The sequence below is a fragment of the Zootoca vivipara genome, chromosome 12, assembly GCF_965207765.1.
Source record: "Zootoca vivipara chromosome 12, rZooViv2.hap1.1, whole genome shotgun sequence".
NCBI lineage: Eukaryota > Metazoa > Chordata > Lepidosauria > Squamata > Lacertidae > Zootoca > Zootoca vivipara.
In genome coordinates this window covers 30,210,822-30,232,148 of record NC_142595.1, presented here as the reverse complement: position 1 = coordinate 30,232,148, position 21,327 = coordinate 30,210,822, and the positions used below count along the sequence as shown (strand labels likewise).

The 21,327-nt window shown below is 40.1% G+C and overlaps 2 protein-coding genes and 1 pseudogene across 2 annotated transcripts; all 3 read left to right on the top strand.

Moving 5' to 3' along the window:
- The first annotated feature begins 3,340 nt into the window (after positions 1-3,340).
- On the top strand, positions 3,341-4,282 carry LOC132592942 (olfactory receptor 14A16-like). Its single transcript, XM_060281187.2, has one exon. It carries the CDS (start codon positions 3,341-3,343, stop codon positions 4,280-4,282), a length of 942 nt encoding a protein of 313 aa, XP_060137170.2.
- A 5,080-nt stretch (positions 4,283-9,362) lies between these two features.
- Positions 9,363-14,189, top strand: LOC118094713 (olfactory receptor 14I1-like). The gene is made up of 2 exons (XM_088654900.1): positions 9,363-10,279; positions 13,154-14,189. Exons 1-2 carry the CDS (start codon positions 9,369-9,371, stop codon positions 13,224-13,226), a joined length of 984 nt encoding a protein of 327 aa, XP_088511026.1. The 5' UTR covers positions 9,363-9,368; the 3' UTR covers positions 13,227-14,189.
- Positions 14,190-17,429: 3,240 nt separating this feature from the next.
- Positions 17,430-18,367, top strand: LOC148683909 (olfactory receptor 14A16-like; annotated as a pseudogene).
- The last annotated feature ends 2,960 nt before the right edge of the window (positions 18,368-21,327 follow it).

Here is a 21,327-nt window from a genome sequence, read left to right as displayed (position 1 = left end):
GAAAGGAGCCAATTGAAGTGGGGTTGTGGGAATAAAGGCTGCTTACTGAAAAGTCACCACCCAGCTGAAAAACAGCCCATTCATTTCCTTCACAACAAAAATGTGCTTAGGAGTTTCCACACCAGCATTGAAAGCAGATGCACAATGAGTTATTTTTTTTAGACCTTAGCGCAGATAATCCAGGTTAAAGGAAGAAAAAGTATAGGCTGGAATTTTGATGATGACAAAATTGTGTGGATGATGTGAGAACTTACTGAGTATGAGCAGCACCAAGACCACTATAAACTGCCATGTGGAAGCCCACCTTGTGATATGCATCAAACAAGGGTGTGAGTAGTTGTTTTGTTCCTCCTCCTGCACTACTGTTCCCTTACTCCTGTGTAGGTCTGAGCAAAAATGGTACAAATCTCTCTCTCTCTCTCTCTCTCTCTCTCTCTCTCTCTCTCTCCCCCCCCCCCCCATGAAACTTGCTGTAAAAATGATATAGTGTATCTGAGGATGGAAACTGGAGCCAGTGCATCCAAATCAGTTTGTGGGCAGGGTTGGAGGAAGGTGACATCTCTCTGCATCATGGAGGCAGGTGGCTGATGTGTTGTCATTTCCTATGCTGCACTCTGTTGCATAAGTTTTAGAAAGAAACCTAGGGTTGTCCAGTTGCACTGTTTTCTGTCTATCCCAATGGGGACAATGGGGGAGGTGGATTACTCCACCTTATTCTTAGAAAAGGACTGCAAGGTAGGTTAGGCTTCATGGAGAATGCAGATTCTCCCCCTCTGCAGAATTACCTTTGAACCAGTGTTCTCCTTTAACCATAGTTACAGGTAGGTGGCTGTGTTTGTCTGACGTAGTCGAAACAAAATAAAAAAATCCCTTCCAGCAGCACCTTAGAGACCAACTAAGTTTGTCATAGGTATGAGGTTTTGTGTGCATGTACACTTCTTCGGATACACTGAAACAGAAGTCACCAGATGCTTATATATGGTGAGAGGGTGGGGAGGGGTATAACTCCCTCCTTGTGGTGGGAGTGGGTGATTGACTGACTGATAGCTGTTGACGACTGTTAACGACTGCAAATCGTCTTACAGGAAAAAGCAAGGGGTGAGATGGCTAAAGATAGCTTTATCATGTATAATGAGATAAGAATCCAATGTCTTTATTCAGACCTGGTCTCTCCATGGTTTTTAGCTTGGTAATAAGTTGCAGTTCAGCAACTTCTCTTTTCAGTCTATTTCTGAAATTCTGTTGAAATAAGACAGCTACTTTGAGATCTTGTATAGAATGCCCTGGGAGACTGAAGTGTTCTCCTACTGGTTTCTCTGTCTTGTGATTCCTGATGTCAGATTTATGTCATCAAAGTAGCTGTCTTATTACAAAAGAATTTCAGAAATAGATTGGAAAGAGAAGTTGCTGAATGACAATGATCAATGACAAACTTAGTTGGTCTCTAAGGTGCTGCTGGAAGGAATTTTTTTATTTTGTTTCTCCTTTAACCATTTTAGCCATGGCCATTCATTATTTCATTAGAACTATTGAACTAAAGCAGTGGTTCTCAAACTTTTTTCTTTGGGCTCCCTTTTAAACTACATCTGTTCCACACCCCTACAATGAGTAACTTCTGTGCATATCTTCCATCCTTCTCCCCGACATCTGCATGTCCAACCCAAACATCAGAAAAGAAGCATGTAGTTTTGTGCATGTAGTTTAATCAGAACCCTTCATGATTGGGGCCAACAACTGTGTGGTGAGCTCTTACACACATATAAATGTGTGAACATAGGTTTCCCTTTCTGATGTTCCATTGAATGCATAACTGTAAGCAAAGCGTGGAGGGGGATAATCTCACACCATTCTGCACACATTTGAGAGATGTAGAGGCAGATGTAGAGATGTAGAGGCAGGACCGGCAGCAACAGCAGCAGATATGTTCTATGCCTATGATAATGTTTTATTCTCTTGTTAATTATGTTGTTTTAAAGGTGCATTTTATATTTGACTTCATTTAGCAATGTTTTCTTTTGAAATGTTAAAGCTTTTTTGTTAACTTGGTTTGTGTTAAATACTGATATGTATTCTGTAGTTGGAGTTTTCTTGGCAGGGATACTGGAGTGGCTTGCCAGTTCCTTCTCCAGGTGGATCACATTTAGTCAAAACTCTCCACTATGACCTGTCCATCTTGGGTGGCCCTGCATGGCATAGCTCATAGCTTCTCTGAGTTATTCAAGCCCCTTCGCCACGACAAGGCATTGATCCATGAAACCTAGACAGCATCTTAAAAAGCAGAGACATCACCTTGCCGACAAAGGTCCGTATAGTTAAAGCTATGGTTTTCCCAGTAGTGATGTATGGAAGTGAGAGTTGGACCATAAAGAAGGCTGATCGCCGAAGAATTGATGCTTTTGAATTATGGTGCTGGAGGAGACTCTTGAGAGTCCCATGGACTGCAAGAAGATCAAACCTATCCATTCTTAAGGAAATCAGCCCTGAGTGCTCCCTGGAAGGACAGATCGTGAAGCTGAGGCTCCAATACTTTGGCCACCTCATGAGAAGAGAAGAATCCTTGGAAAAGACCCTGATGTTGGGAAAGATTGAGGGCACTAGGAGAAGGGGACGACAGAGGACAAGATGGTTGGACAGTGTTCTCGAAGCTACGAACATGAGTTTGACCAAACTGCGGGAGGCAGTGCAAGACAGGAGTGCCTGGCGTGCTATGGTCCATGGGGTCACGAAGAGTCGGACACGACTAAACGACTAAACAACAACAAATTCTGTAGTTGACTTCCTTTGTAATGTTATATTTTGAAAGCTTTAAGCTAATATTTCAGTTTCCTGTTAATCATGTTGCCTTGACTATATACTTTATATTTGACATTCTTTAAAAATGTTTTATTCTTGATTGTTTTATTTGATGTTTGATGTGCTGTACACCACTCTGAGATTTTTTCTCAGGATAATAATAATAATAATAATAATAATAATAATAATATATGAATGGACAGAGATACTCTCAGGACAATATCCATGCAGGGATAGATCAGTTGGTAGACCTTGAGACTCTTAACCTTGGTCATGGGTTTGAGCTCCATGTTGGGTAAAAGATACTTGCATTGCAGGAGGTTGGGGTCCCTTCCAACTCTACAATTATATTGTTCTATGGTTCTAAAACCGAGGGGGCAAAAGGGCCGTCACAACATTTGCCCATTAATCAATTAAGCAAAGAAGATTCCACTAGATGCAATTATTAGATAAAAGGCACTGTGCTTAAATCTATCCGGTAAATCAATATTTGTACCCTAACAAGTCTTATATTCTTCCTTTTACAGGGAGCATGTTAATAAGGCCTATGAACAAAATGCACAATCTTACTTTTCTGCTGCTGGGATTCTCAGATATTCGAGAAATACAGATCTTACACTTTTTTGTGTTCCTAGCATTATACATGATAGCAATCATAGGGAATCTCCTCATTGTTGCTGCAATTCTCCTTGATCACCACCTTCACACACCCATGTACTTCTTTCTACTGAATTTGGCTATGCTGGATGTTGGAACAATTTCCGTCATGGTACCCAAATCGATGGCTATTTCCCTCTCAGGCAGCAGGTATATTTCATATTTTGGATGTGTTGCTCAAGTTTTCTTTTTATATTTATTTGGACTATCAGATTTTGCTCTGCTAACTATCATGGCACATGATCGCTATGTTGCTATTTGCAACCCACTCCACTATGAGACCATTATGCACAAAGGAGCTTGCCTACAGATGGTAGCCATTGGGTGGGTTGTAGGCCTTTTTGCAGCCATATTGCATGCTAGCAGCACCTTTGCCAACACCTTCTGTTCTAATGATGTCAATCAGTTCTTCTGTGAAATCCCAAAATTACTGAAGATCTCCTGCTCTGACTTTTACTTAGTTGAGGTTTGGCTTCTTGTTCTAACCTTTAGTATAGGAACAGGTTGTTTCATATTCATTATCATAACATACATGCAGATATTTTCCGCAGTGCTCAGAATCCCTTCTGTTCAGGGTCAGAAAAAACTCCTCTCCACTTGCCTTCCCCACCTCACGGTTGTATCTATGCTTATATTCACTGGGATCTTTGCTTATGCAAAGCCTCCAAATGACGCTTCTTCTGATCTTGATATTGCTTTTGCTGGAATATATACCATAATTCCTCCCACACTGAATCCATTCATCTACAGCATGAGAAACAAAGAAATCAAGACTGCATTGTGGAAACTCTTAGATTTGGGGCCTTCTAAAACTCTATTTAGAGTTCGATAAAACTGCAATTCTATACCCTTCAATGTGCGAATGTTTTAATATGCAATTGTTTTAACCCAGAATTATAACATTTGACAAAATAAATAATTTGAATTCAAAAGGCATGGGAAGGAATTGTTTCCTGTCTCAAGCACTAGAGAGCCACTGAAAGCCATTGTAGGCATTACAGAGCTAAATGGACAAATATTCTCATTCAGAATATTGCAGTTTTGGTGTGTTAATATTTGGCTCTGCAATATTTTACCTTGCACTATAAGCTTTTGGTAGGACATCTGCTTTGCATGTTGATAATCCCTGACATCTCCATGGATGGATCATCTGCTGTGGATGCAGAAGGTTCTCAATTTAACCCTGGCAACTCCAGATAGAGGCAGGAATGATACCCTGTCTGAAGACAATTTACCGTGCTCCTAATTCTGTGATACAGAATCCCTCCCCCGGGTTTCCCCACAAAATTCTCCATGTCATTCATTGTCATTTCACCCTTTTTAAAAAATTGTTTATTTCACTTACAACTGACATAAATACAGCCAACCTGCCATTGAACCCAGAAGTGACCTAAAAATGTCACAGAAAGGGGTGCAACGAGGTGTTTCAAATACACATTATTTCACTTAAAATTGCAGTGCCTTGGAATGTAACCCCCACTTAATGGGGGTTGCCTATATAGAACAATCAAATGTAACAAATATTCATTCTAAAAAGAAAAAGTGTTGAAAAATGTGTCATTTTCCCATCAGTATTTTCAGTTTTACTGTAGACAGAACCAGGCATTTTGATTGTGACCATTCTAAATTACAAAACTTACTTTTGATTAAAAAAATCTATGATGTTTCAGTCTTCCTTCTCTTACTTTGATAATATTAATTGCTAGAAACATTTCCCTTGCCATATTCCATCTTCCCATCAGTCACCCTGGAGACTGCCTCTACCTCTGGAGTTCTTAGGATCCACCTCTGGCTCAGTCTATTGGGATTTCTTCCCACTAAATAGTGCCATTCCCCACTCTAAGAGATACTGCTGTCAAAAACCCTTGCAGTTACTTTCAGGCTAACATAATTAACAGGAAACTAAAATATCATCTTAAAGATTTCAAAATAAAACATTACCAAAGGAAATCAAATGCAAAATGCACATTTAAAACAGCACAATTAGGAAGATAATGAAATATTATCATAGACCAGCGGTGGCCAACTCCCAAGAGACTGCAATCTACTTTCAAAATTAAAATCTGGCAGTGATCTACCCCCATTTTTTAGGGGTTCAGGCCAAAGTGTTGAGCTTTTTTTAGGGAGGGGAAATGCCCTGTTTTATAGGAATTCACTGTCCCCTATTTGGGGGAGGAACGGAAGCAGCCACTAACATTACAATTGCTGGCCAGATAACAGCCTCAGGTTCTAAGCTCCGGCTTCCCTTCTGCAACAAGGGCCAGAAGGGGGCCAGCAACATTGCAGGGATCGACCAGTAGATCATGATCGACATGTTGGACATCCCTGTCATAGACCATGCTCTCTGTATCCAGTATCCAGTAACTAGTTGTAATTCCACACTCTAACCACATATGCAACAAAATAAAAAAAATTCCTTCCAGAAGCACCTTAGAGACCAACTAAGTTTGCCATTGGTATGAGCTTTCGTGTGCATGCACACTTCTTCAGATACCAAAGAAAGCTCACACGGAAGCTCATACCAATGACAAACTCAGTTGGTCTCTAAGGTGCTTCTGGAATGAATTTTTTTATTTTTTTACTACGGCAGACCAGCATGGCTACCTACCTGTAACAAGACACATATGTAACCAATTTATCATAGTTCATTCTTCCATGAAAGAATCCATCATGGAATGTGATATTCTGCCCCCACTTCCCGTTCACACACACTCTCACCTTTGCATTTTTTCCAGCACTTTTAATACAGGTAATCCTAATATCCAGTTTGCACATCATGGTCAAATATGCAAACGTTATCAACTAACTAACTAACTAAATCAATCAATCAATCATACCCTCACAGCAATGTACATTAGACCGAGAGAATGTGACTGGCCCAAAACCACTCATTGAGTTTCATGGCTGAGTCCAATGGACATTGAGTTTCATGACCTTGGTCTCTTGGGTTGTAGTCCACTTAATATCTCTAGACCCCTTTACACATTTTGGAAAAAAGATGTAGAAGTCAATAAGCTGGGTGAAGGGGATAATCTTTCCTTATAGGTCTGGAAATTTATTGGGTTTCTTGTTAGCAGTCCTATGTAGCACTTTTAAGATTCACCCATTCAGTTTGCTACCCTGTACATACTTATCACAGCTACATTGCTCTTTGGTCACTCCTTCATGACCTTCTGCCAGCCTCACCAGGTCCTGTGAGCACCAACGGCCACTGTCAGAGGCTGTTATATTCAAAACTATATTATGTACGGGATGAGGCCAGGTGTGAGGGGGAGGGGGTTGTCCTGAAGCTGAGCAAGAAAATGTCAAACCTGCAATATGGAAGAAAGCAAATGGATCATAGAGAGGCAAGTCCTATCTGTAGCTGGTTTCCACAGTAGATATAGCACATTTGATCATTGTGTTGTTTTTCCTTATCTTATTCAAAAGTGTTTTAGCAACAAACCAAAAAACAGCAACAACCTGGGTGCTGTATTAATTGGTCTCACTCTCATTTGCCTTTGACTCCATTAACCAACAATGTCTATGGCTGTGATTGGAGGACTAGTTGTGTGCCCAGCCACGGAGTCCCTGTCCCCAGGGAGCCTAGCTGACTGGTGGGAAGAATGAATAGACATGGCAACTGTAATGGGATTAAAAGGCCACAACTTTATTAATTTCAGACCTTGGCATAGGCATGTATCCCTCTCAGCCCCTGGTGGGAAACCGAGGCATGATAGGGTATGCATGGGAGGAAGGGTCCATAGCAAAACACTCCTCCTCCTCCTCCTATTCTGTGAAATTAGAAGCAGTAACTTTCAACAATGTTTTCAGATCAGCTGTGCTGGACTCTTGGGAGTAAGATCCCAAGATGACAAATAAGATTTAAAAGAATGATTCTTCCCATGTCTACTGGTGCTAATTTAGTGACTATTATCCTCATATATGCAGTCTATTTAAAGGCGGGGAGAACAGTTACATGTCCTGTGGCAAGTGCTGCAAGAAGGCTGAAAGAGCTTGGTTGAGAAGATGCTTGGATTCTGACATCTTTATCATATCATACCCTAAAGTAGCTGGAGAGGAAATTGAATCTTATCATCAAAGGTATTTAAAAACAATTTAAGGTGGTTTGGTAGTTTCCTTTTACTATGATGTAATCTAGATGTGTCTATCAGCATTTTATTTTCTTCTCATCTATCAATTTTAAAGGGGTCTTACATACTCTTGAATGCTAATACAAGTCCTTATTAGAGTGCTCAACTTTAAAATGAACAATGACCACCTGGTATGTTAAACAGAGTCCTAATTAAAGTTCTAAAGGCAAATAGATGTAGCTGATGGAGCTATATTGTATAATTCAACTGTGTGGTCCGTTTGTGATGCGTGTATGATGGAACTGGGCTGTGTTCAGTTCCATTCAGTCTGTGTGCTAGAAGAAAGATCCCATTCAAGGCCACAGCTCTCTCTCCCCACCCCCACCCCCACGCCCCAAAGTAACTGGATAATTTGCAGTAGGTTTTTCCCCCCATGTCAGAAGAATAAAAGAGTGATGACATGAAAATTCATGCTGGTAGAACTAGATTTGTGTTACATTTCATGGGGACACAAATCCACACCATATCATTATCACCCACTGAAGTATTAGAGACATAGATTGGCACAAACAGTAGCACTACTGGCTTGTGAAATTCATCAGGAGATTTTATGTCAGGGGTCAGCAAACATTTTCAGCAGGGGGCCGGTCCACTGTCCCTCAGACCTTGTGGGGGGACGGACTATATTTTGAAAATAAAAGAAAATTGAATGAATTCCTATGCCCCACAAATAACCCAGAGATGCATTTTAAATAAAAGGGCACATTCTATTCATGTAAAAACACCAGGCAGGGACCACAAATAACCCAGAGATGCATTTTAATTAAAAGGACACATTCTACTCCTGTAAAAACACACTGATTCCCGGACGGTCCGCGGGCCAGATTTATAAGGTGATTGGGCCAGGTGCAGCCCCCAGGCCTTAGTTTGCCCACCCATGTTTTATGTCAATATAATGCATTCAATTTACTATTTATTAGTAGCAGACTACATTCAAAATAGGCTGTTGCCTTAGAATTCTGTCTTATTCGCAAACACATGTATACTCTATTACTTAGTTTTGAAAAACCAAGAGTACCTTTACCTCAGGATAGGAGTATGTTATAGTTTCCAATTTCAATACCTGACATTTCCAAATATATATTGACAGATGGTTTCAGGTTTGGGAGCTGCCAGTCCAACACTGTCTTCTTCAAGTGATAGGCTATCTAAATGCCTTATAAAATTATATGTTTAATATCATGCTTATCTCTTCAAAGATTACTATAGCAGATGAGGGTTTGAATTAGGCCGCAGGACATGGGTCAGCTTTCCAAGTGACATGAATAGCAGCTTCCTTTGTGGGGCAAGGTAACTAAAGGAAGCAGTTAAAAAGCCCCCAGATAGCTTCATGTTACTGTAAGATTACTTAGAGTTCCCCAAGGATGCAGACTGAACAGAAATAGAAAATATGAGTTAATATATAAATTTTGGAGTGAAGTCAGTGTTTGAGATACTTTAGATACTTTATATAATAACAGATATGCAAGCTTCAATTTACAAATGGGCTATTTTGGCATAATATTTAATCTCAATTGTTTTTACACTACTTGATTAGCAAAATAATGTGGAATATATAATGAAATTTCAGGAAGCATTAAAAAAAATGTTTGATGCTTTATTCTGTTTTTAATCTGTTGGGAGCCTCCCAGAGTGGCTGGGGAAACCTAGCCGGATGGGTGGGGTATAAATAATATAATATAATATAATATAATATAATATAATATAATATAAATCTCATTAATCAGTATTAACACTTTTTAGCGTCTTCCTCCAACAGAGAGAATGCAAATACTGAAGAAAAAAATGAGCAATCTTACTTCCATGCCTACATTTCTGCTGTGGGAATTCTCAGATGTACGAGAACTACAGATCTTACATTTCTTTCTGTTCCTAGGATTGTACTTGACCACCATGACTGGGAATCTTCTCATTATTGCTGCAATAGTGCTAGACCATCACCTCCATACACCAATGTACTTTTTTCTGACTAATTTGGCAATGATGGACATGGGCTCTGCTTCTATCATAATGCCCAAATCATTAGCCAATTCCATCATGAACAGCAGGTCTATTTCTTACTCTGGGTGTGTGGCCCAGGTTTTCTTCTATATGTTCTTTGTAGCAGCAGATTTTGCCATTCTAACAGTAATGGCACATGATCGCTATGTCGCCATCTGCAACCCATTACAGTATGAGACAATTATGCACAAAGGAGCTTGTATTCAGATAACCGTCATTGTGTTGATTGCTAGTCTTCTCTATGCCACGTTACACGCTTGTAGCACTTTTGCAATCACCTTCTGTTCAAATTACGTCCAACAGTTCTTCTGCGAAGTTCCAACATTACTGAAGCTCTCCTGCTCTGATATCTACCTTGTCGAAGTAGGGGTTATTGTGTTAGGGTGTTGCCTGGGACTAGGATGCTTCATGTTCATTATTATAACATACATGCAGCTGTTTGCTACAGTGCGCAGAATTCCTTCAGTACATGGTCAGAAAAAAGCCCTCTCCACCTGCCTTCCCCACCTCACTGTTGTCTCTTTGTTTATGGGCACTGCACTCTTTGCCTATGCAAGGCCTCCCACGAATGCTTCTTCTGATCTGGATATAGCTTTTGCTGTGATCTATACTGTAATTCCTCCCATGTTGAATCCATTCATCTATAGCATGAGAAACAAAGAAATCAAGACTGCTTTGTGGAAACTCTTAGATTTTGGGCATTCCTCTAAAAATAGATAAATAGATATTTATATCATCTATAAAAACGGCATATGCACTTCTTCCTGTGAATGGCTGGCCCTGTGATGCCATTGTTCTGTGACCCTCTCACCTTATTATTCATGGAATTCACCCATTTGCTTTTCTTCACCCACTTTTAAAATTGTATCTTTCATCTGCAACTGTTTCAATGATCAGATCTACAGTAATTCACCACATATCGCGTTAGACATGATACCTAAAGAAGAGAGATTAAGAGTGAGGCAGGGTGGGAAACCAGGAGGGCTCAGAACTCCCCCTCCCTCCCTTCCACCCCACCCCTCCCCTCCCCATTTCTATTTTCCAATGCAACTGATTTTAAATTATAGATCAAGTTTACTGATCAGTAAAGGTGGATGGGTAGGAAAATTCCAGCCTGATGTTTACACAAGTCCTTGATAGGGTGTTTTACATTTCATGGTATATATTGTATGCCATCCTATGATAATATATGAAAAAAACATTGTTCTGGAGTAAAAATATCGTTATGTAATGAGTGAAGTTCTGCAGGATCAAAGAAATGAAGAAATGGTTGTAATAAGTATAAAGCTAGAAGCAATATAAATATAATACAACAATTAAGAAGTCTGAAAATTTGAAGTCCCAAAACAGTGGAAGGAAGTCAAAGTCTATGTATGTTTTGTTATGTATTGTGAATGTTACGGTTTTTCTTTGTTTTTTTTGTTTTTTCTTTTTGGTTTTATATGTATAATTTATGTTGTAATTTTTCAATGATTTTTTTTTAAAACAGAAGATAATATATGAATTAGTGGTATAGATATTTGATATTAAAAACAAATAAACCAAATTTGTGAGAATATCAAGACAGTGGGTGGCTCATAGACAGCAAGCCAGCTGTGTGGGTATAGATCTGAGTAATCCAAATAGATGGTACTTAGAGAAGAATTGTTTCAGATGTGGAGCCAGTGTTCATGTCTTCCCTATGTTGATTGTATTGGCTCCTCTGTAACTCTCTCAAGGTGGTGGGGAGAATGGGGTCAAGTCAACATGTGCACAGAGCAGTAAGACAGGATAGCAAGTCTTTCAATACTGGGGCATGACTGCTGCCATGGCTGGTCATGGCTGTGGCCAATGCCCAGACACCAGCAAAGGAACTCCCCAAGACCTGGGGCCCATATTGGCCCATTTCAACCTGGCCTTTGACTGGGAGGTAACACCCCCATGGTTGCCATGACCAAGGGAAATTCACCGCTGGCCAGAGACCAGGCAGGTCTGGCTGGCCAAGAAGGAGGCTGAGGGTTAGGATCTGCGACAAATGCCCACCAGGGAAGTGGTGAGAATTCATTATAGTAATCATATTCAGGCCAAGGAATACAATATAGCAAGTCACTATTTGCTATCAGCAATTCTTAAGAAGGCCTGCAGGTACACCAAATGGGGTTTATATCTTTTGATCTTTTGAATTCACAGACAAATCTCTTTAGTATTTCACTGTAAAACTCTCTTGTCAGACATAGCACATAACTCCAATTCTAGCCAAAGTTTATTGATGTTCCAAGTTAAAAGTTACATATGTATGTTGGAACTGCTGAATAGCTTTGATTTTCCTTATGGGTTTTAGGTACCTGATCCCCTTAGGACAGCCAAGGGTTGATCTACAGTTTTGGGCATGTGAAAAACTTCCCTGTACCCACAAATTTAGAAACAAAGTATACAGGGTTGTGTTTTTTTTTAGTTAAATGCAACATTCTACATCATGGCAATCAACAATAAATAATTGCAAAAGGAATACTTTTGCATCCATAATTAATTATTAGCTAAGTAATACATTTTGTATCCCAACCTACATTACTGAAACAAAAACATACATCATGTCTTTCAACCATTAAACTTTGTGTGGGGTGTGTGTGTGTTTAATTTCCAAGCAAAGGGTCTGCTGGTTTCTCTTTAAGATTTCCAGACTCAAAAGAGAGCAGGGCAATTAAAGGCACAGAGGTCCTGTCCTCTATTGAGTCTGGCAACCCTAAGTGACCACCTCAGGCAGCAAATGCTGGGGGTTGGGGAAGTGGCAGTGAGCTCGGGAGGTTAGGACTGTGTGTACAAGGTGCCCTTCCCTCTATTAATTTATTGTCTTCTTAGAAGGTGTTTAGGACCATGCCCTCAAAATATGACCTGCAAACAAGAGCAAGGCAAGATATAAAGGTATAATAGCTACCTCTAAAAGTTCATCATCAATAACCTTTATTAGGCATGACAAATTCAGAAGCTTCAGAACAAAGTTATGAATAAAACATTCGCATTATAAACTTCATGAAATAAAATACATATTAATTGAATTAATATTTTAGAACAATATATCAATTTTCAATTAGCATCCCCTGGTCCTCTCCACAGTGGTCCAATCTCTCTGCGTGAACCGAGCACAAAAACTCAGCCACCACTAAAGTAACTCCATCATTATTATCTGACAATAACCCCTGAATAGTTGGCATTGCTGCGATCGATGCATCCACCTGCAAAGCATCCAGCAATCGTCTTCTCGCATTAATACCGCAATTACAGGAAAAGAAAATGTGGTCCAATGTATCTGGTTCATTCTTCCCGCATTTACATAAACGTTCAGCTTTTGGGAGAGCTAGATATCTTCCTTCTGTCTCCATAGAGGGGAACACGTTGAATCTAGCCAACATGAAGAGCCTGCACCATTCCTGACTCTTCAAGTTTGCCATATATCCCCCTTTAAAGTCTCTACACATTGGGAGGTTCAGGTGTAATGGGGAGCAGGTGCTGCGCCCCGCCATCTCAAGTAAGTAGAGAGTGCTTTTCCCTATAAGAGTCTTTCTAATAATTTTCCAGACGTCTTTGGGGTCAACGTTTTCAAAATCAGTTATCTTTAGTCCTATTGAGTTCAACTTTCTCCTGCAAGTCAGTGATAGGTTATAGCTTATATTATCACTTAGAAGGTCGTAAAGGAGAGAGTTAGGAGATAGGGCTCTATTATGAAGGAAGATCCAGTATTTCAAAGTCCTCAGCCATGCTCTTATTGATAGAGGTAGTATTCCTAGCTCGCAGCATATTGACTCATATTTAACAGAGTTTGTAAGTCCAAATAATGACCTCAAGAGGGATGCATGGAATTTGTCCAACTTCTTGAGGTCACCTGAAATCCATAGTGGGGCGCCATATAAAAGTTGTGGGCAAAGTTTCATATCAATTACTTGCAATGCCGCTGGAATATATCTATTTCCTTCAGGGGAGAAAAAATGAGATTTGATATGATGGGCTGTCCCTTTGGCCTTGGCTATTGCCACAGAGATATGTGCATTCCAGTTCATGTTATTTTTAAATAGAATCCCCAGATAATTAATCTGCTTCACTTCCTGTATTAGATGTCCACTAATTACATAGTCTTTTGGGTTTCCTCTCTTTTTAAACTGCATAATTTTGGTCTTCCCGTAATTGATTTTTAGACTATTAGAGAAGCAATAGTTTGAAAAACTCTTAAGTAATTTTTTAAAACCCAGCGCAGAAAGTGAAATAATTACTGTATCATCTGCATATAGCAAAAGAAAAACTGGAATATTATTTAAATGAGGAATATGAGAAGTTACATTCTGAAGAAAGATTGGTAAATCGGATAAAAATAGGTTAAATAGGGTAGGGGCGAGGACACATCCTTGCCTAACTCCTCGATTATTCAAGATTGGACCAGCAAGTCTACCGTCTTTTGAGACTTTAACATATATTTGGTTATTAGAATGTAGGCTTTGAATCAGGGCAAGTAGATTCTGGTCTATGCCAAGGTGTTTCATTTTAGTCCACAGTTTGTTACGATCGATAGTGTCAAAAGCACTTTTTAAGTCTACAAATGCCACAAAGAGTCTTCGCTTATTTCTCACGACGTATTTGTCTTTTTTAAATCTATTTTTATTAATTTTCCAATTAAAACACAATTATATCACATCCATTATTTCAAATTATACAAATACATATCAATTAAACCAAATGTTATGCCAAATCATATAAAATTTTCGGAGTTCCCATGCTTCAAAAATTGGGGGTTCCTCGCAACTGTCCACTGCCGTCTTTTTCTGAAGTCCAAATCGTCACTCAAAGTCCATAATAATCCCGATCTTTCCCCAACAGTCACTAAGATATTTTCTTCTTTCATCCGATTTTTCCACAGCTGCTGAGATAAGTATCAAACGAGATTTCACATATATTCTTTCTCCTGTGTGAGTTTTAATCAGTCCGGCCTCCCCATAAATCTTCTTCATCTGGAGTGTCCCCTGTTGCGTCGGTCTTTCAACACGGAGCAGCGCCATCTTAGAAAGCTCAGATCACTTTCGCTTCTTCTCAAAACTTTTTTAGACTAACGATCTTTGTAAAATTTACAGCTTTTCCAGGCAAAAGACACCGCCGTCACATTATGCATAAACTCTTGATAAATTTGTGGCTCTCCTTGCCCTATAGCTGAACTTAGCTTCAGATCGCTGTTCAAATTCAAAGTGCGTCACACCCCATAAATCCACCGGACGCTTTCCAGGCACTCCGACTATCCAGTTGGAGGGGGGCTTCTCTCTTCAGCAGTTTTACAACTTCAAAAAATATGCTCAATATCAATAGTTTATAAAATTCATTACTCACACAGGTATCCTTTATTTCTCGTTTGTTCCAAACAAGCAAGGACATCGCGTCCGGGAAGGTATGAAGTAACTTGTAGAGCATATGAAAAAAAATAAAAAAGCTCACTTCCCTTCTCGTTCTGTCCCCATCAATCTTTCTTCCAGGTAAAATACAGCCTCGACTTCTCACCCTCAGCAGCGCAAAATCCTTGGCAGTAAACAGAGCTTCTGCCCCTCCTTCTGAAGCATGTCCATGAATTTAAACCTGATTATCTTCTTTAATCATGGAGATCCCGCCATGCAGGTTAGCGTCCGGGAGTTCCGACTCCCCATGAGTGCTCTCGGCCCAAGCCCCCCCACCCCTTGAATAGTCGGAGTGGGTTTGGGGGCATCGCGGGCCCGCAGCCCCTCTCCGTAACTCCCGGAGAGGTAAGGGGGCTGCCATTTACTCCCCTAGCAACCGCCGAATTCCTCATGAAGGTCGGAGGGATGGAACAAGGGTCAGCCATTCCTGCAGGCGGAATCGGAACTCCCCACGACGTATTTGTCTACTAGATGGCTTAGGACTAGGCAATGGTCGAGGGTTGAAGAGCCTGTCTTAAATCCAACTTGTTCCTTGCCAGGCAGACCTTTAGTTGACATCCATTGATCCAATTTGATAAGGAGGGATTCGGCTTAGATTTTACTTATACATGGTAACAGGCTGATAGGCCTGTAATTCTCTTGGGAGTTCTTATCGCCTTTTTTAAAGATCAGAACCACTATTGAGTTATTCCATGATTTGGGTACAAGGCCTGTGCAGTAAATAGAATTGAAAAGTGGGACAAGAGTGATGGCCCACCATTCTAAGTTTAGTTTCAGCACGTCTATTGAAATGCCATCCATACCAGGGGATTTTCCTTGCTTAAAGGAGAGGATTATCCTTTTCATCTCTTCGACAGTAATTTGAAGTTGGTTAGTTCTTGGCACAAGTGATTCCAGGTTCTTTGAAGAAGCTTGGTGATCATAAAAGATGGAAGTAAAATACGCATAGCTGCCAAGTTATCCCTTTTTTACAGGGATTTTCCCTTATGCTGAATAGGCTTCCTTGCGAGAAAAGCGAAAACTTGGCAGCTATGAAAATACGTGATGGAGGCTTCATCCTTTATGTTGGGGAATTCAGTAGTAGTTTTTATTGAAAGGAGTGACCAAAAAGTTTTTGAATCTTTAATTTCTAATGCTGCCACAATTTTGGCCCATTTGGCTTGCGCAAACATGGATTTTTTCCCCCAGTAGCATGTTCTTGAAATCATTTTTCATTTCAAAATAAGTATTCCAAATATCTTGAAAATTAATAATAGAGGCTTTCTTTAAACAAGTTCTGAGTTGTTTCTTATATTTGATGCAGTCTTTGTCAAACCAATTATATTTGTTTAAGGGTTTATTGCTAAGTTGGCGGTTTATAAAGGGAGCAAATAATTCCTGGATAGTGTTGTAATAATAATCAATGTCTTGCACTAGAGGCAGGTTTTGGTTAATCAAAGGTTCAAGAATAGCTGGATTATTTTCAAATAATGCTAATAGATCACCCCTGTTTTTTTCTCCTATATGAATTCTTTTGGCGTAAATACGTTTGTCGGTATTGATAGGGGCCTACTGGTACATGAACAAACATACAACATACTTTAAGAAGAAGTAAAACCCAATAATGATCTCAGTTAAAGGTAGCATTAAACACAACTGTCTTCACTGCTTGCCTAAATGCCTGTACACATAGGACAAGCCACAAGTCAATAGGAAGGGAGGGTATGAGCTCATGGATATAATAAGCCAGAAAATTAACAGTGAAATATTTGAGTTTCCCACCCCTTATTTTTGCAGTCCCAAGCAGAAACTGGCCTACAAAACTTTTAGGGAGCCTCTGTTCATACTACGTGTGCTGTCTTCAATTTACTGAGGTTACCCAACTTGTGCAGGCCTGCTGCAAATTATCCCAAATTAAAAGCATGTGCATGTGTGCATAGTGATAACAGACAGTTTATATGACCTCCAGTTCCAGTTCTTACCCAGGTGCTGCTGCAAGCCACTGCCAGACTCAGGAGCAGACTCTTAATATTGTACAGGTCACATGCAAGGACATGCAGATCATTCTGTGTAAACAAAACTGCTCTGCAAGAAGCTCACAATGCAAGTTGCAAATCAGTGATTGGCGGGAGGAATTAGGACAATCCTGGATAAAACGAGAAGCCAAAATGGCTTCTGTAATTCCAGGAGTGTCCTGGGAAAATTGCGACACTTGAAGGCTATGCTTCCCCACATCATGGACACATTTGAAATAGGTGCAAGGGGGTGGGGATGGGAATGTGTGGGCAGTGAATTTTCAGTGACAATACTGAGAAGGAAAGCATAGAATGTATGGTGGATTTGATTGTTTAAAGGAACTGTGTTTAAATTAAGCTGGTTGATCAATATTGGTACGCAAACAATCCTATCTTCTTCCTTGTACAGTTATCGTAATGTGTGAAGACGTCCTGTGAATAAAATGTCCAATCTTACCTCCATGTCTACATTTCTGCTGTTGGGATTCTCAGACATCAGAGAACTACAGATCTTGCATTTCGTTGTTTACCTGGTGTTGTACTTGATGGCAATAATGGGGAATTTTCTCATTATTGTAGTAGTTGTCTGCGATCATCACCTCCACACCCCCATGTACTTCTTTCTCATGAATTTGGCCATGATGGACCTTGGAACAATTTCTGTCATGGTACCCAAATCGATGGCCGTTTCCCTTTTAAACAGCAGGTTCATGACTTATTCTGGATGCGTTGCTCAAGTCTTTTTTCATATTTTTTTGGAACATCAGATCTTGCCCTCCTAACTATAATGGCACATGACCGCTACGTTGCTATTTGCAACCTACTCCAATATGAGTTAATTATGAACAGAGGAGCCTGTATGCGGATGGTAGCCATTGTATGGATTATCAGCCTCCTTAATGCCACTTTACATGCTGGTTGCACCTTTGCAAATACCTTCTGTTCAAATGCTGTCAATCAATTCTTCTGTGAAATCCCAAGGTTACTGAAGCTTTCCTGCACAGACTTTTACTTAGTTGAAGTTGGGTTTCTTGTGCTAGGATGGAGTATAGGGCTTGGTTGTTTCATTTTCATCATCATAACATACGTTCAAATCTTTTCTACAGTGCGTAGAATCCCTTCTGTTCATGGTCAGAAAAAGGCCCTTTCTACTTGCCTTCCCCACCTCATGGTTGTCTCTGTGTTTATGTTCACTGGAGTATTTGCTTATGCAAAGCCCCCCACAGATGCTGCTTCTAATGTGGACATAGCTTTTGCTGTGGTCTATACCATCATTCCTCCCACACTGAATCCATTCATCTACAGTATGAGAAACAAAGAAATAAAAACTGCTATGTGGAAACTCTTAGATTATCGGCATTCATCTAAAAATGTATTTTGAGATTTTTAAAAATGGGATTGTATATTCAATGTGAATCTTTGGGTATACAATTTTTAACCTAGCACTAGAACCTTGGGTGGACATTTGCTTTGCATGTAGGAAGTTCCTGCTGTAGAAGTTCCCTGGCATCTTCAGGTAGAGGAATGAAAGATTCCATATCTGAAGCTATAGGAAGCCACTACCAATCAGTGTCAACAATACTGAGTTAAATGGACCAATGGGCTGATTCAGTGTAAAGTAACTTCCTGTGATCCTCACTCTGCAATGCAAATAGTCTTACAATTTATTCACCTTATTCTTCATACTATTCATTGCCATTTATTCATCCTCTTCACCCATCTCCTCCCAAACAATGTGTTTTACTTGCTACTGATACAAGTAGAGTACAATTAGATATAACTGTATCAGCAAATACTATTTCCAATGCCTTTAGTGAGAAAATGAAAGTTCAAAAGCATAAAATGTATGTCCCCAAAATAATTATCAATTTTATCATATTTTTGCTTGCCACCCCAATCTCTGGGTGGTGTGAGATTCCAGGGGTTCCAGGATTTTACCCAGGGTTCGCGTTTCCTTTGGAATGAGGGACAACAGAGACTGTGGTGTCTTTATGATATATGCTTCATTTACACATATATACAACTTGAGCCTACATTGGAGGGTTTCAAAGCATTAAGACTCCAAAAAGGTTGGGGGTGTCAGTATCCCTCATACCACTTCAGATATAAATACTGCAGTCAGTTTCTGCACTAACTGAGGCTTCTGAAGGGCAGCCCTATGTATAATGCAATACCACAATTCAACATGGATTGCTATGGAAATCTATCTCTATCTAGAAATGGCTACAGTATTTGAATATTGCGAAATAAATTAGCCATGGATTTCACCACATGTGTGATCATTTTTCATGCACTGAAGTACATGTTGTATCTGCTATTTCTTTGTGTCTGCTACCAAAGCACTACCAACATGTACCTGAGGAGTGTGATCAGTTGTGCTTACTCTGGGGAGTAAGATCTCAAGACGGCAAAACAGGCTTAAAATAATTCTCCCAGCCCATATGCAATCTTTTTAAATGGGGGAAACAGCTACATATTCAGGGGTAAGTTCCGCAGAAAGATTGAAAGAAGATGCATGGACTCTCACATATAAACGGCATTTTACCTTAAAACAGCTGGAGGGGAAACTGAATCTCCCAATTAAAGGTATTTCAAATTGATGTAAGGGGTTCAGTAGTTTCCTATTACATTTATGCAATCTCAAGGTGTTTGCCATTTTTTTTTGTCTTCTGGGCATCTATCAGTTTTCAAGGGGTCTCATACATACTTGAAACAATGAAGCCATCATTACACTGCTCTACTTTTTAAAATGTCTAGTTTCCTTCTAACTGGATCATCATTTTGTTAGGCTGGGTCCAGACTTGGTGACATTTGGAATAGACCCATTGATTTCAGCAGGTCTCCTGCAAGCAAGACTAAATATGGATCCAACCCAGTATGTTTCATATTTGTGAATTCTGGTACACCACATTTAATGGGGAACTGTGGCTAAAAAGGCAGTGCATAAACCAAGTTATAAATGATGGTATAAATATTTTATTATTCCTGTAACATCAACAACCAAAACGAAATCCCCTACCACATTGAAACCCAACTCTATCCCCCACTAAATGACTGAGAATAGGACAGAATCTTACTACACAAGAGGGTGATAGACTAGCTCTTAGGAGGTCCAGGGCAGATCACATAGCACAAAGCCAGCTCTGTGATCAGAGCAAGCAGCCCCAAGCATTGATTTTCACGATTTCATATCTTTGGAAAACTGTTCATGAAAGGAGCCAATTGAAGTGGGGTTGTGGGAATAAAGGCTGCTTACTGAAAAGTCACCATCCAGCTGAAAAACAGCCCATTCATTTCCTTCACAACAAAAATGTGCTTAGGAGTTTCCACACCAGCATTGAAAGCAGATGCACAATGAGTTATTTTTTTTAGACCTTAGCGCAGATAATCCAGGTTAAAGGAAGAAAAAGTATAGGCTGGAATTTTGATGATTACAAAATTGTGTGGATGATGTGAGAACTTACTGAGTATGAGCAGCACCAAGTCCACTATAAACTGCCATGTGGAAGCCCACCTTGTGATATGCATCAAACAAGGGTGTGAGTAGTTGTTTTGTTCCTCCTCCTGCACTACTGTTCCCTTACTCCTGTGTGTTGTTGTTTAGTCGTTTAGTCGTGTCCGACTCTTCGTGACCCCATGGACCATAGCACGCCAGGCACTCCTGTCTTGCACTGCCTCCCGTAGTTTGGTCAAACTTATGTTCGTAGCTTCGAGAACACTGTCCAACCATCTTGTCCTCTGTCGTCCCCTTCTCCTAGTGCCCTCAATCTTTCCCAACATCAGGGTCTTTTCCAAGGATTCTTCTCTTCTCATGAGGTGGCCAAAGTATTGGAGCCTTAGCTTCACGATCTGTCCTTCCAGGGAGCACTCAGGGCTGATTTCCTTAAGAATTGATAGGTTTGATCTTCTAGCAGTCCATGGGACTCTCAAGAGTCTCCTCCAGCACCATAATTCAAAAGCATCAATTCTTCGGCGATCAGCCTTCTTTATGGTCCAGCTCTCACTTCCATACATCACTACTGGGAAAACCATAGCTTTAACTATACGGACCTTTGTCGGCAAGGTGATGTCTCTGCTTTTTAAGATGCTGTCTAGGTTTGTCATTGCTTTTCTCCCAAGAAGCAAGGGTCTTTTAATTTCGTGACTGCTGTCACCATCTGCAGTGATCAAGGAGCCCAAGAAAGTAAAATCTCTCACTGCCTCCATTTCTTCCCCTTCTATTTGCCAGGAGGTGATGGGACCAGTGGCCATGATCTTGGTTTTTTTGATGTTGAGCTTCAGACCATATTTTGCGCTCTCCTCTTTCACCCTCATTAAAAGGTTCTTTAATTCCTCCTCACT